The sequence below is a fragment of the Astatotilapia calliptera genome, chromosome 7 (genome assembly GCF_964374335.1).
Source record: "Astatotilapia calliptera chromosome 7, fAstCal68.1, whole genome shotgun sequence".
In the NCBI taxonomy this organism is placed as follows: Eukaryota; Metazoa; Chordata; class Actinopteri; order Cichliformes; family Cichlidae; genus Astatotilapia; species Astatotilapia calliptera.
Window position 1 is genome coordinate 50728043 of NC_137428.1, and position 14670 is coordinate 50742712.

Consider the following 14670-nt stretch of genomic DNA (forward strand, 5'->3'; position numbering starts at 1 on the left):
GAAAGCCTGCTTTTTAATGTGATTCTAATCAGACTTCTGCATCTCAGTCAGGATGCTCTGGGCTCTTAAATAGGATTTCAGTGCCGTTTGTGTCACTTGCACTGCGACATACGTTGGCAGCAGTCTATCCCGAGCTGGCTGAGATACTAAGCAGAATCCATGCAATGACTGGCAGAGCTAATTATTGTGTGTTTTATGTTTTGTATTGTTTCTAGAAAACTACAAGTATTGCTATGCAGATGCATTTACAGGAGAGACACTTCTATCGCAGGAAAGCGTGAACTGAGGATGAAGTGGGTGACTGACGAGAGTTGAGCAGGATATATTTTTTTGACTCCACCTGCATGCAGTTGTGTTTTATGGCTCTGCTCAGTTCAAGCAGATGTAGGTCAGTCAGTGGCTGCACTTCTTATTGGGCCCAAAACTCTCACTCAGTCTGCCTGCTTACTGTCTGAGCAGCAGAGACAGCCTGTGATGTATTTTTAATCAGGTTCTACCCATAACCCAGTTATGGCTCAATTTCACCCGGACTAAGTCTGGGTCTTAAATTAGTACCCTGTCAGCTGCTGTAGCTAATTGATCTGAAGTGCATGGCTCTGACTTAACTGTGTCATCGTCTATAGGTGCAGATTATATGCTGTATAGGGAGAGAGGATCTTTTTTTTTTTTTTTTAATCTTTCTTCAGCTTTCTGTCTGTGCATGTATATGTGTATGTGCAGCCTGTGTGCCCACATGCTGTGAGCGTGTAGGCGTACGCTGGCGTCCAATTCCCTCAAAGGCATCCGTGATCAAGGCTGCAGTCTAATGAAGGCATACAGGCCTGCAGCCCACCTCTCTGTCTCCCTCCCTTGCTTTCTTTACCTCCCCTCCCTCGGCCAGTTGGACCAGATTGAGGTTCTGGCGTTGGCATTGTCGGCTGTAATAGTGGTCATTGGCCGGCATGGAAGGCTGTGTTATTTGCCCAGAATGATGGATGTTGAGCAGTCGGCCGTGTTCGCCGTAATGTAGAAGCTGCGGTAACGCAGGCGGGCAGGTGGAGGGAGGGAAGGAGGTTGGGGAAGAGGGGTGGGTGACTGGAGTAAGGAAAAAGAAGTAAGTGGATTGAGGTAAGATGTAAAAATTGATAAACAGATGAAGGAAGGATGATTGGTATGTTGTGTTGGTCACAAAGGAGGGAAGGGATGGATGACAGTGAATGGTTGTGAAGCACAAACAGTCGTATCAGTGGCATTCACTCAAAAGTCTTTAAGGTATACTTTTCTTCTTACAGAGTGTTGTATGTAAGAAGAAAAAGAAAATACCATGGTCAGCCTTGAAAACAATACCAGGTTCTTGTGGGCAAACACTTTTTTCAAGGTACTTGGCAAATAGATTTTTCCAGGCATCTCGGGAAAACGCGCCTCGTCTCATCTGCTTCTCTCTCTTCATGTAATCCCACACTGACTCCAAGACGCTGAGATCGGGGCTCTGTGGGGGCCAGACCATCTGTTGCAGGCCTCCTTGTTGCTAGAGATGGTTCTTCATGACTGTGGATGCATGTTTTGGGTTGTTGTCAAGCTGCAGAATGAATGAATTTGGGGGCTGATTAGATATCTCCCTGATTATAGCGTGCGATGCGTCTAAACAGCCATAGTGCTGAAAACTTCACAAAGTGCTGTATTAATTTCGCCCGCCTGGAATCTCTCTGTCTTCCAGCCCTCCATCTGCTCCTTCTTTCTTTTTCCATTATGGCTTTGTATTGGTATGACTGATGCCTACAGCTTGCATTAGAGGAGTCGCTGGGTCACTGCCATTTTCTCTGGCCTTGCTTTGCTCTTGAAAGCACCACTCAATCTATCAAGGTTGACCAAAAAAATTGTTTTTTTTTAAAAACCAACTGTCAATTGCACTAATTTGTGTGACTCATCCAGTGCTGACACGGCCCGTTACAATGTCACCTCAGTATCTGTTGACAGGTGTGTATATATAGCAGTGTGCAAGCGAGTTATGACGCGGTGCATGCACTGCCAATGTTTTTCTGTCACCCCCTCTTTGCAGCGGGCGGAGGTGACACCACCTTCTTCCCTCCTGTCCACCTTTTAGTCACCTGCAGGGAAAACATGATACAACCCCTTCTGCCCTCTTTCCCTGGTGTACCCGCCCCCCTTTTAGTCACATGCTGCAATGTATCAAGCAACCAAACATCCTGCGGTGCTTTACAATACTGCAAAGTTTCATACTGAACCAATGCCAAGTAAATACAGGGTCAATAAAAGGCAGGTCATTTAGGGGAGATTTATGAGATGAATCATCATTAATTTGCCAATTCTGAACCCATTTTCACCAATAAATCCCTCTTTTTATTTTTACTTTACGTTTCATGTATTTTGATTTGGGGTTTTGAAGATCTGGAGTGTAAATGCACCTGCCTCTACAGCACTTTACTGTAGGTTATAAATAAAATAGACGTGCCCAATTGATCTGATACCAATTCCAGCGGTAGTATTGATAATGTCGATATCTGGTTCCATTCGCCCACCTCTAACATCCCCTGAGCTTCCCCCCCCCAGCTCAGGGGATGTGAGGATGTGACCACAGGGATGTGACCACACTTCTTTAAAAAGAAGTGTGGTGAAACAGCGCAGCCCTTGAGCAACTTTCTTTGCTGTTTTTAGAACTCAGTGTCCCAGAGCAAGGAGCAGGTATCATAACAGGATTAATGTGTATCTTTCTCATCCTGTCACACTCTTGTTATCTCGAGTCAGACAGGCTGGATTCGCTGTAAACACTCGTCTCGAGGGGGAGGCCGTCCCTGACAGCAGGCTCTGGGGATTTTATCCAAGACATCTTTGAAATAATGACAGGAATGCGTGTCTCCGTGTCGTAGTTTTGTTGTTTTTTTCAGGAGATTTAACAAATCTTGAAGGTGAAAGGGTAAAACAAAAGAAGTTTTGAGTGACACAGCAGAAGTAGCACCTCTTCTTCTTTCTTTCTTTTTTTTTTCCTAACAAAAACAGTGAATCCTGTCTTGGTAGATGGTTTTAAGTTTCGTATCATCGGTCGTGCTATTTTAGATCTAAGAAACTGATGAGGAAATCCTTCTGAAGGCTCTTATTTGGTAATACAGCTCTCCTCGCTTAGATGAGGCTCTAGACTGTATTCCTGTGTTTGTGGGCTGTGTTCTCTGTGATAGTTCTTGCTTTCACAGTTAAAAAAAAAAAAAAAAAAAAGTGCTGAGTGCAGCAGTGTAGCGCTCGCCTAAGGTGGAAACATATGGTCTCTCTGAGTGAAACCAGCAGTAATGTAGAAACCATCCTGGTCCCCGCTAATCTGAAGTACATGGACTGTGGTGTGCTGGGCAGACTTGGGTCACATTCACAAATGAAACATTTGTCTTTTTAGCAGCTTTTCAAACTAAACATTTATTTTCAGGAAATTTCCCTACATGAAAAGCATCCCCCGATCCACGTTAGGCCACTTTTATGACCATTCTGAATATTCTTTTCCTCGCTCCCTGTGATCTGACAGCTAAAATAAAGAGAAACCTGTGTTTCTAATTGTATTTTCAACCAAGTCAGCGCTCGCTCAAGAGCCAGAATTTTATTCACAGCACCTGGTGCGAGTTCTGAATGGAAAACTCTGACCTGGCAGCTCTCGTGGAAATTGGCTGGGTTTTGTTATGTATCTGGTACAGTAAAGTTACACAGCTGCTCCTGTGAAGTACAGCTGCTCGCAGATGAATAGGAGCACACGCACCAGGAGCAAGAGTGCTGGGTTTCTTCACTTCGACTTTCCGAATTGTAAAGGTGAAAAGTGTATCGCTTAGATCTGAGATGAATACAGCGAGCATTGTACAGTCTTCCTCCTCACAGCGCAGCTCTGTCTAGTCCCAGTGTGAAGATGGTAAATTATTCATTAGTTCGCGTGGGGAGTTTAAAGAGTGCTCTGAGAACAGGAGAATGGAAAGTGTGGATTCTCTTGCATCATTTTAGCTGCTTTACTTTCAGACCTTCAGAGGCGTACATGCGCAGGCGCCACAGACAGTTGCAGAAAACCAACAGTGCACCTAGACTGTCTCGTGCAGGCGTCTTCTTTGTCGCTAGGGATACCTTCACAGGATCAGTTAGAAACGGGGGGGAAAAGAAAGTGAGAGAATTAAGCTAAGGATCTCTGTGTGTTTGTGTGAATTTTTAACTCTGCCTTTTCTCTCTCTGTGCCAGTCCCCTCATGTCAGCAGCAGGGCCTGTGGGAAGGAGAGGGGGTGGGGGTATGGAAGTGAAGTATCTCTAGGGCATGTGTGTGTGCAGCCTGCTATAAACAGGAAGAAAAAAAAACATTAACGTGTTCTGTATTCTTTGCACAGGGCATATAAAACCATAGAGGAAGATGACCTAAAGTTTCCCCTGATCTACGGTGAAGGGAAGAAGGTAAGAAGTGCTTCCACAGCCTCATGTGCCATGCATGTAATCAAAGCTCACCGGGGCATCATTGGTACACCCGACCTCACATCACCCAAATCGCTGTGTAGAGACATTCCTGGCCTTTTTGAATCCTGCACAACCTGTAGCACAAACGAGCTCTCCGAGGACTTATTATTATGTTTTTCAGCCAATTTAAAAAACAAAAACAAAAAAAAAATAGGCAGAGGTCTAATGTGATGGTCCTATCTGAGTCGTGTGTTAGATGGATCTGATGAAAGGTAACATATGCTAACTGAATATATCAATACTGAAACACTGACTTGTACTAACAAAATCTTGTCAACGCTGAAAAAAGGGAAATGACACAAAACAAAAGGTCAAGAGTTTCCCCCTCGTTCAGTTACACTGTACATGCAGTGGTGTGTAGGAGCCTTTCTCTCTTTTTTTGACTTGAAAAGGTCAAAGGAGCAGTGTGATAGACCCGAATATGCTCTCGCCGTGCTCTTCCCCAGTTTTCACTTCCATACGTACAGAAAATAGATTTGAGTTTGACTGACAGCAGGGGAAAGATGTCACCCCTACAGTATTCTATGTGCCCACAACCGCATTCAGACTCACCCCGGCGCAGCTGCCGGTGCCCACGTCGTGTCCTCTCCCTTTGAAGTGAGGAGCGGAGATGGATGGCTAGATAGAGTGAGACAGAGGAACGCCAGAACACTTCAAAGCCCCTGGTGCGCCGCCCTCTGGGCACCGGCACTCTACAATTAATCCCAGGATGTTTTACCTCTTTCTCTGCTGGAGGAACCTTTCCACCACTTTAAAACACTCTCCCTGCGTCGTTCTGCATACTGATCCAAGCTCAGTCCTACTCGGCTCCTCTTGTGCTCGTGCCTAAAAGTTCTTTCTCTGTACAGTAGAGATTTCCAGACAATATGAATCAGCTTCAGGGAGGATCAAACAATCAGTATGTGATTGAAGTGCAGACTTTCAGCTTTAATTGCAGGATTTAAAGAGGGGGGGAAAAAGCGTAGCACGGTGGTACAGTGGTTAGCACTGATACCTCACAGCAACAAGGTCCTGGGTTTGAACCCACCATCTGTTGCTGTGAGGCATGTTCTCTCTGACATGTACGGTAGTTAGTTTAACTAGTTTTTCTGAATTGGCTCTAGATGCCTAATGGCTGTCTGTCTCTCAGTGGATTGATCCAAAGTGCTACATTTACTCTTTTTATACAGAATCCCACATTTTCAGAGGCTCAAAAGTAATTTAGCAAACTAACATAATTTAAAATCTAAGGGCTGTTTTTAATACTTTGCAGTCAGTGCCTGAAGTCTAAAACCCACAGACATAATTAAACAAACCCAAATGTTAACCACATGTTCCAAATATTTGGAAAAATTATAATGAATGGTAGAATTATTACCACAGGCTGATGTTGTTGACATCTATCTTCCTGGTTTATGTGCGACCTGCTCTACACATGGTGGTTTATGCAAGATTTTAGATGTAAGATTTTCCTAAAAGCAAAGCGATTCAAATAATCAAAACCTCTGGCTCGTTTCTAAACTGTTCACCAGTCATGGTGTCGTCAGGTTCTCCGATCTCTGCAGTCTGTGACGAAGAGCAGAAATGATGACCAAGCTTCAAAATGGAGACCCGAGTTTAAAAAGGCTTCCACGGTGGCCTTCTAGATAACATCTACATAAGCTCTCACTCATTATAAGACGATCAGTCATGGGCAGAAATGAAAATGCCTTTCGTAGAGTTTGTTGCTGCTTTGTTTGACTCATACGGAGGCTGTGCTTTAAATGCCTCTGATCTTTTCCAGGCTCGCGTGCTGGCGACCATCGGGGTAACGAGAGGCCTCGGAGACCACAGTCTCAAAGTGCACGACTCCAACATTTACATTAAGCCCTTCCTGTCCTGCTGCCCAGAGGTACGCTCCAGTTTTACATTTTTGTGTCCTTCTCTATGTCTGCCTTGGTCATGTTGTTAGAATTTTTGCCTTACAGCAAAGAAGGAAAAAGGATTCAGAGTCTTTTCTGTTCGACCTGTCCAGTGGGTTTGGGCCTCTCGCCAAGTATTGACAAGAACAGGCTCTACCACCCTCTAGGCTCTCAAGGATATGCAGTCATGTGAAAAAATAAGTACATCCCATGGGAGGTTGTTGGCTTTTATGGCTTGTCTGAGCAACCAGACATTTGACAATCGTTGAAATACTGACTATAGATAACGATGATATTAACAAACACAACCACAGCAAATATGCAAAAATAGCCGAGACGGTGAGCGCACTACTTTTGTTTCCATCGTTTTTAGTTTCAAAATAAGAAAGTAAGAGCAAAGACTGGCCACACACTGCACGGCCTCCTTTGGCAAACTATTACAGATTACAAAAGCATTTTGTAAACAGCAGTCTTTCAGTTCTTTCTGTGGATTTTCTCCTGCAGTTCTTATCTATAGGATACTAATTCTCTGAAACTCTTGGGCCGTTTTGTATGTACGACATATATAAAGGTTTCCGATAATGTGCGTTTTGGAGGACTATGGGGCCACAGTGAAACCTTCAAACTTGAATGCCTTAAGCTTTTGTGGCATTTGAGGTTTGTTTTGCATCATCATATCCTCTTTCATCTTCAGTTTCTCTCTTTTTTTCACAGGTGGTTTTCTTTTTGAAACAGCTGCTATTCAGTTGAATCTATTCTTCCCTAAACTAAAACGCTTCCCCCGGCCACTGGCCTCAGCACAAGTTGAAGGCTTTATCGATCCTCACTCCTTGTGCTCAACAGTTAGAGAGGTGCTCTTTTAATGAAATTGCAAACCTTGCTCTTCACATGGCCTTGTGTTATCTCCTAACACTCTTAGATATGGTGCGGAATACATATTTGAATCAATGACTGCAATGTGCCCAGTATCTGAGGCAGCGAAGCAACTTCCAAAATACAACATTTCTGTCAGTGTCCTTTATAGCTTGTATGAGGTTTTTCTCCCACAGAGCTGCCCATGTCTCACCAATCAGGTCTAATGTTACTGTGGCCAGACAGTATCTTGGATTCATCTACCACACTTTAGGATGTTTGAATCTATGGCAACAAATCTGAAAATGTACCTACTTATTTTTAAAGCCACTTAAAAAATCTAAATCGTCTACAAAATATGAATTTTGTGTGCTATTCACTTGAGTTTATAACCTGCCTTAATAGGAACAATTTCTGTGGGTTACACTTTTTCACATGACTGCATCAAATGCAATGATTACATCGTCTGTCACAAAGCAGAAGAAGAAAAACCTGGATGTTAGCAGTTGTAATGTAATTGTTTTTTACCTTCTCACTCTTCTCAAAGAGTCACCTTCATCGGTCACTTCACAGCATCTATCCTCCGTCAGGTTACATAAAGTTGTTGCTATAAAACAGTGGGTGTGTGGGTACACAAATACAGAATGATGAAAGCAGAGCACTCTTGTGGCACATACATCGCTTGGACTGTTAGTGAGGAAATCTGTGCCTACTCCTTTTTGGCCTTGTTGCTGCGTAGCTGCTGAATGACTAAAATCTGAGAGATATGTTAAGTTATTCTGGGGAAGGGAGCCAAAGTCTGGGTTAGGGTTTAAAATCCTTTGCATTTGAGCATGTGTCAGGAGGGGAGGAGAGAAAACGGAATAAAAGGAAAAGTCAGAACAAGAGTGGCAGTATGTTAACATTAGTGTTTTAGAGGGGCTCTTTTGTTTTATATTACCCTCGTTGTGTCAGCCGCCTGATATAACGAGAGCGCAGAGGTAACCGCTGATAGCCAGTAACAGGAGGGACTGTGAACTGTGTGGTCAACGTGTGCGTTGATGGTCCCTGCAGTGCAGTGGATTGCAAGAAGGAATCCACTGCAAATGATTGCAGTAGTCATGAAAACCTGCACATTCTCTTGATCTTTAATTCATTGCACTCAAAGTTCAGTCATAGTTCAGCCTCCTTTTTTTGATGTTCCTATAAGATGAGTGAAGTCAAGGTTTTTCCAGATAGAGCATAAAAACATGATTTCTATATGAAAGACGTGGTATTCCTGAGCATTAAGGGGCCATAATAGCCTCTTTTGAAGAAAAATAATAACAATACAATTAAACATCGGCTTAAGGGTGAAGTCACAGAGGGTCACTATGAAAGGCATGACTGTTGTCAGAGTGCTGTGCACAAAGAACAGTGATGACTGCAGCCTTCAGAGAATTGTTAAGAAAAGTAAATTCAACAAACTGGGAGAGTTTCACAAGGAGTGAATGGTGTCAGTGGATCAAGAGCCACCACATACAGATGGTCTTCAGGAAAGAGGCTACTGAAACGCTAATAAAAAGCCATGCCTGAACCGGAGAAGCATCTGACATGAGCTGAGGAAAGCAAGAAGCGTTTCAGTAGCTCAGAGGTCCAAAGTCTCTTCAGATGAAAGTAAAATTAGCATTTTATGGGAAAATCAAGGTCCTACAGTCTTGAGGAGAAAAAAGGTCTTTAAACTCCAGTGTGAAGTTTCTGCCAAAGTGCCAGGACTACTACTAATTATTACTGCATTTGACTGGCCAACCAAATCACCTGACCCCCAACCCCATAGAGAATCTGTGGTGTATTATAGGAAGATGAACCCCAAAATACACACAAACTGAAGGTCACTGTCAAAGTAACTTAGGCTTTAATAAACCCATTCGCCGTCTTCAGGTTTTTCAGCTAATTCAGGGTAGCCTATCCCAGTCATAGGGTGAGAGGCAGGGTACACCTTGGATAGACCACTGGCCTCTCACAGGAGATATACAAGCATTCAAAAAGAAGAATTTTTTCCTGATATTGACTTATTTTGACATCCACTAGTTTATATGTTCAAAGAAATGTGTGGGAGAGTGCCCTGCAGGGAATGTGAAAACGTCCTGCGGGGACATGTTTTCCCTGCACACTGTCAAGTTAGAATTACAGACTTCTCTCAGGTTGTGAATAAAAAATAAATAAAACAGGCTGACCTTGGCAGTTTGAGTCATTTTGACATAGAATTTGGGTATTTGAGTAAAAATCAGAGGATCAGGTCCTTCCCTTTTCTTGACATACTATAGGAATGCTGCCTCATAGATTGATAGTCTCGCTGTGTTTCTGTCTTTCAAAGCCTGACTTACTGTTCATCTCAAGGTTCCCCACAACATGGAGCCTTGTGATCCACACACAACTCATTTTGATAATCTTACAGTGACTCTCCCTGCTTGCGTGTGGTGTTCTGTTTTTAAAGTAGCCTAAGTTGGTGTGCCTGCTGTGAATAGGCAACGCCTCCACAGTAGCAAAAGAATTACTTGAAGCAACCAAACAAAAGCCATCCAAGGCCACTGGGTATTATTTTTGCCTGCTGTTTCAGAGTATGCTTCTGTTCGCCCATAGTAATTTAAAAGACTGTGCCTCACCAGAGTTGCCACAGTAACACGAGTTTCCCTGCTTCAGAATATCTTTGAAGGATTGAGACCATCGACATTGTTTAGACAAGTATATGGAGGCGGATGTGTTAAGAAAGTAGAGATTAAATGGAAAGATCATCCTAGTAATTTTTCTTCTGATATTTTGAGAGATTCATGTAGAGATATCCACACTAAGAGACTTGTTACAGTACAGGTAATCCACAAAACAGTTTACATTGTGTTCTGTGGCTGCCATTGATTTTTTTTTTCTTCTTCTTATAATCTCAGTAGCTTATGTCAATAAAAATGTTGGGTGGTCCAGCACTCTGGTCCAGAATTGCTTGAAGCACAACAATGAAATTGGAAATTCCTTGACTTGGCATGTAGCGCTAATGATAGATGAAAATTTTGGTTTCTAAGCTGTCAAATCTTTGAACAGTACCAGTGACTGTGTAAAAGATGGCCAGCGTGGCTCCACTCGGGAGCAGTTCAGTAATCCATTTTTTCTTAAGTCACTGGTTAGTGACCCATTAGCAAACATTATAGTATACTCAGGAGATGGAGCAGGTCATCTTCTAATCAGAAGGTTAGTGGTTTGATCCCTGACTCCTCCACTCTGCATGGAAAAAGTACCCTTGGGCAAGGTAGTAAATCCTGAGTTACCCTCTGAGTGTTAATGTTAGACATAGAAAGCACTTAGGCGTAGAAAAATTGCTTGTATGAATGCGGGTGGATGAGGCTTGAAGCAAGAAGCACTTTGAGTGCTCAAGTAAAGTAGAAAAGTGCTATAGATAAACCAGTCCATTTACCACTAAGATGGTGTACTTTAATCGGATGTTTCATTATTACGCCATTTCCAGCTTCTCCTCTGCTTGCCTTCTGTATTGCATTGTGGGAAAGCATTGTAACACTGAAAGCCAGGAGCAGGGAGAGTAGCAGCACAGAAAAGGAGAGGCGTCAGTGACAACAGATACAACCCAGATTAAATCAGATACAGGAAGAAAGAAAAACAGCTGGGATTGAGGCGGGTTGCAGAGCAGCCTGCAGAGGTGCCGAAGCTACATGTCCTGTATGAAACAGCCAAGACGGGTGGCAGAAGTACATACATTTGTCAGTTAAGCAGGAGTATACATACTTAGGTGCTGTATTCTGCAATCACAACTTATTAACATATTATAACATATTAACCCCTGAGTATAATGTAATGAATCATGTGCACAGTAAGATTTGCAGTGAATCCTATGCAATAAGCACCAATGACAAATACAAAACAATGACTCCCCGAAAATGCATGAACCAAAAAATAACATGCCTGTACATGAATATGCAAGGAGTAAAAAACAGAGGTAATTGTGTTAAAATGTGGGGAGTAAAAGTAAAAAGTTGTCAGAAAAATAAACACTGAAATACAGTTACCTGACAATTTTGCTCGAGTACAGTAATAAAGTGTCTGTGCTTCATTGCTTCCCACCTCTGACAGGCAGTATGTTGTGTGATAGAGTATCAGCTGAGCCATCAGTTACAGAGATGAACTTCCAGGATTCACTCTGAGCCTTGTGTACAGAGCAAATCCTCTGCTCTGTTAGTTTTGAAGTATTAAAGTTGCATCCCGTCTTGAAATTATTAAATGCTCTTATTGCTGTAATTCAGATTCACCACCCTGGTATTAGAATATAATCTGGATCAGTTTACCCTTTCAAGATTAAAGATAACCACTAGGAGGCCATGGCTAAGGCTTAAGACTGCTGTCCATTAATTACAGAGTGAGCATGTTGAACAGATGAATGTGCAGCACATTATAAAGTGCGTTGCAGCAGCTTTTTCAGGTTAAACACGGCTAAAATGCACAATCCATCTATACAATATTTTCTGTCTATAAATATGTAACGGGTGTACAAGGTTTGTACAAACAGCAAAGTTTTACAATTCTTGCTTCTCTTTTTTTTTCTAACTTCAGGTCAGAGTTTATCCTTTAGCACAGTGTGAGCATGGAGCCGATGACGTTCTGGTGCTGGGAACTGACGGACTGTGGGACGTCCTCTCCAACCAGGAAGTGGCTGAATCGGTCGGCTGTTTCCTGGCAAACTGCGACCCTGACGATCAGCACAGGCATGTTCACCCATCCCACACAGCTGCAGTCGCAGACAGGCCTGAACTTCCTCTCACCTCTGTCTTGTTTGGAGAGGGTGAACGTGGTTATCTTCTCACGATTACGCAAATTTCCAAACATTCAGATAATGATGTCAAAGAGCAGCTCATTAACAGGATTCCCTGATTATTTCCTCAATGGTTTTACTTTTTTAATTTTTGTTTGTTTTCTTCTGACTGTGGGCAGAGGCATTTATTCAATGGCTGCACGTTGCCATTATTCCCTGTTCTGATCATTATCTAATTGAATATCGCCGTGTGATGCTGACACCGTAACTACTTCTCACTTTCGTTCCCTCAGGTACACGATGGCAGCTCAAGACCTCATAATGAGAGCGAGGGGGGTGCTGAAGGATCGAGGCTGGAGGATAGCCAACGACAGATTAGGCTCCGGAGATGACATCTCTGTCTACATCATTCCCCTCATGTATGGAAACAAGCAGAACTAGCCAAGCTACGAAACCGCAGCCATCGCTGAAACACAACCCTGCCTTGACCTTTTAAAACTTCACATGTGCAGTTTTACCTCATTCCTTGTTCTCCTTTTAAAAGTGCTTTTGTTTCTGCTCAGATCAAAACCTGATCTGTCTCAGTTTCACCCTGATTATCCTCAATCAGGGTGATCTCTCTCTCTCCCTTTTTTTAAATATTGAAAAGGAAACAATCATAAGAGTAGCTGTTAATGATTACTGTTATTATTGTTTTTTTAATTCTCGTGGAAGCCATCCTTAGCTGTGTTTCGGGGGGCAAACCCTGTAAACCTGGACTCTCGAATGAGATGACGACATCTCAGGACTGCTGTTACTAACTAATGCACAATATTTAATAATGTGAAAATGTAAATAATCTGAAACACAAGACATTGGTTAAGTGTGTTTGGCTGAACACCTGTACAGTGTTTACCCCCCCCCCCAAAACCTAAAGGCTGCTGTAAATATGAATCATTCCAGCTCTGTTCCACGCACGCTTTTAACTTAGCCAGACTCAGCCATTCACTTTTCCACACCTCCCAGTGAAATGGGTGGGAAAAATGGGTTTCCTTCTGCTGACTTTCGGCTGTTACTTCTAATACTGCAGTTGCCATTTTTTTGCTCATTTGTACCATTGCGATACTGCGTTTGCTATTAAGGAGAGATTTTTTTTAAATGAAGACTACACTACCAGGTGGAGTGACACTTAAAAGATTTTGGCCCAATACATTTCACACTCCTTATTTCTTTACTATTGTATTTATTTGAACATCAGTTGAGATCTACAAAGAAAAACAAACATGTTTCAGACATGTTCCTCCTTAAGCTGTCGTTCACCTGCTGCATGTGCCATCATTAAGCTACGTAGTCATCCTTTACAGCAGGGGCATCAAATATAAGGCTCTGGGGCCAGAATTGGCCTAGCAAAGACTCAATCTGGCCCACTGGATGGCTTTGGGATATGTGAAAGAGGACATAGTATTTCCCCTTATGAAGATCTCCCTTATTGCCAATTATAAGACACTGGTAATAATGTAACAGATAAACAAAGATCAAAACAAAAAGGTTCCTGTTTTCTCACTGAACTTTTTTTTTTAAATGAGTAAAAATAAAAATAAAACAAGGCATTTTCTATGAATTAACAAAAACCTTCAGTTTTGTAATTACAAGGGCGCGGGGGGTAAATGAGCCACCAGAAGCTTTTTCTGTAATTTTTACACATTTATTTATTTGCACTGACCGATTTCTCTCATTTCCAACAGCTACAGTTCTTTATCACGTAGAAAAATTAAAAATTGCACTTCTTTTTCTTATAGTAATTGGGATTAAATGTGTAGTCAAATGTCTTTACACTGACAGAAGGAGAGGAGTATCGCTGGTTCGGACCAACTTAACATCAAAGTGGGCCGCATGTGGCCCATGATGTAAAAGGAGTTTGACATCCCTGCTTTACCTCATAGAACCTTTTCTCAGATTTATTGTTCTCATTTTAAAAAAAAAAAACATCAAAATGTATAAATAACAGGTACCTGTAACGACGCTGATGTTACAGATGTCCCTCAGAGCATAAATCTGGCCCGTCATTGCTAAACTTGTGTCTGAGCAGTCAACACAGTTCTTACGTTACGGAGTGGGTTTCCATATTTTATTTCAAATTGTACTTTTTTTTTTTATTATTTTGAAGGTGAAAATGGTGAAACTGAGTAAATTTATTTAAATGTAAAAATGTAAATAACCTTTTCCAGCAGACAAACTCTCCCTTCCTTTTACTGTAAGTCACGCATATCTTACCGAAACCAAAACACACATGATTTGTACTGTTTTAGAATCCCATAGGAACAATAAAAAAAATAAATGTGAAGAAGTTCATTTTTCTGCTCTATTAAAGTAGTTGGTCAACAATTGTGACAATTCTCTGCTGCCTCAGTGATTTAAAAAATAAATAAATGGTGTTGATTGATCCTGGCTCTGGAATGCACTTGGCAGACAGCTCAGAGTATTGGGAAAAGTAGCGGCCTGGCCTCTTTGGTAACTGTATCAAATGAACTTTATGAAAGAAAAGATTTTTTTAAAAACGTGAACTGATATAGCGCTGATGTAAATGACTCATCAAATACGATCGAATACTGGATATAACTGATTCTGCATCAAACAAGAAATTTTCTTGGAACTTAGACTTTAATGGAGACAGCATCTGCACCACATAAGACCATCACCGCTCTGACAAACTGTGTCAAG

The 14670-nt window shown here is 42.1% G+C and overlaps 1 protein-coding gene across 1 annotated transcript in view; it reads left to right on the forward strand.

The window, feature by feature from the left end:
* ppm1h (protein phosphatase, Mg2+/Mn2+ dependent, 1H) overlaps positions 1 to 14293 on the forward strand; it is a 36677-nt gene extending 22384 nt beyond the window's left edge. The window contains exons 7-10 of the mRNA XM_026175288.2: positions 4344 to 4407; positions 6230 to 6337; positions 11772 to 11923; positions 12264 to 14293. Coding sequence (XP_026031073.1) covers positions 4344 to 4407; positions 6230 to 6337; positions 11772 to 11923; positions 12264 to 12411 — 472 coding nt within the window. The 3' untranslated portion in view covers positions 12412 to 14293. The remainder of the gene's footprint in view (positions 1 to 4343; positions 4408 to 6229; positions 6338 to 11771; positions 11924 to 12263) is intronic.
* Positions 14294 to 14670: the final 377 nt, after the last annotated feature.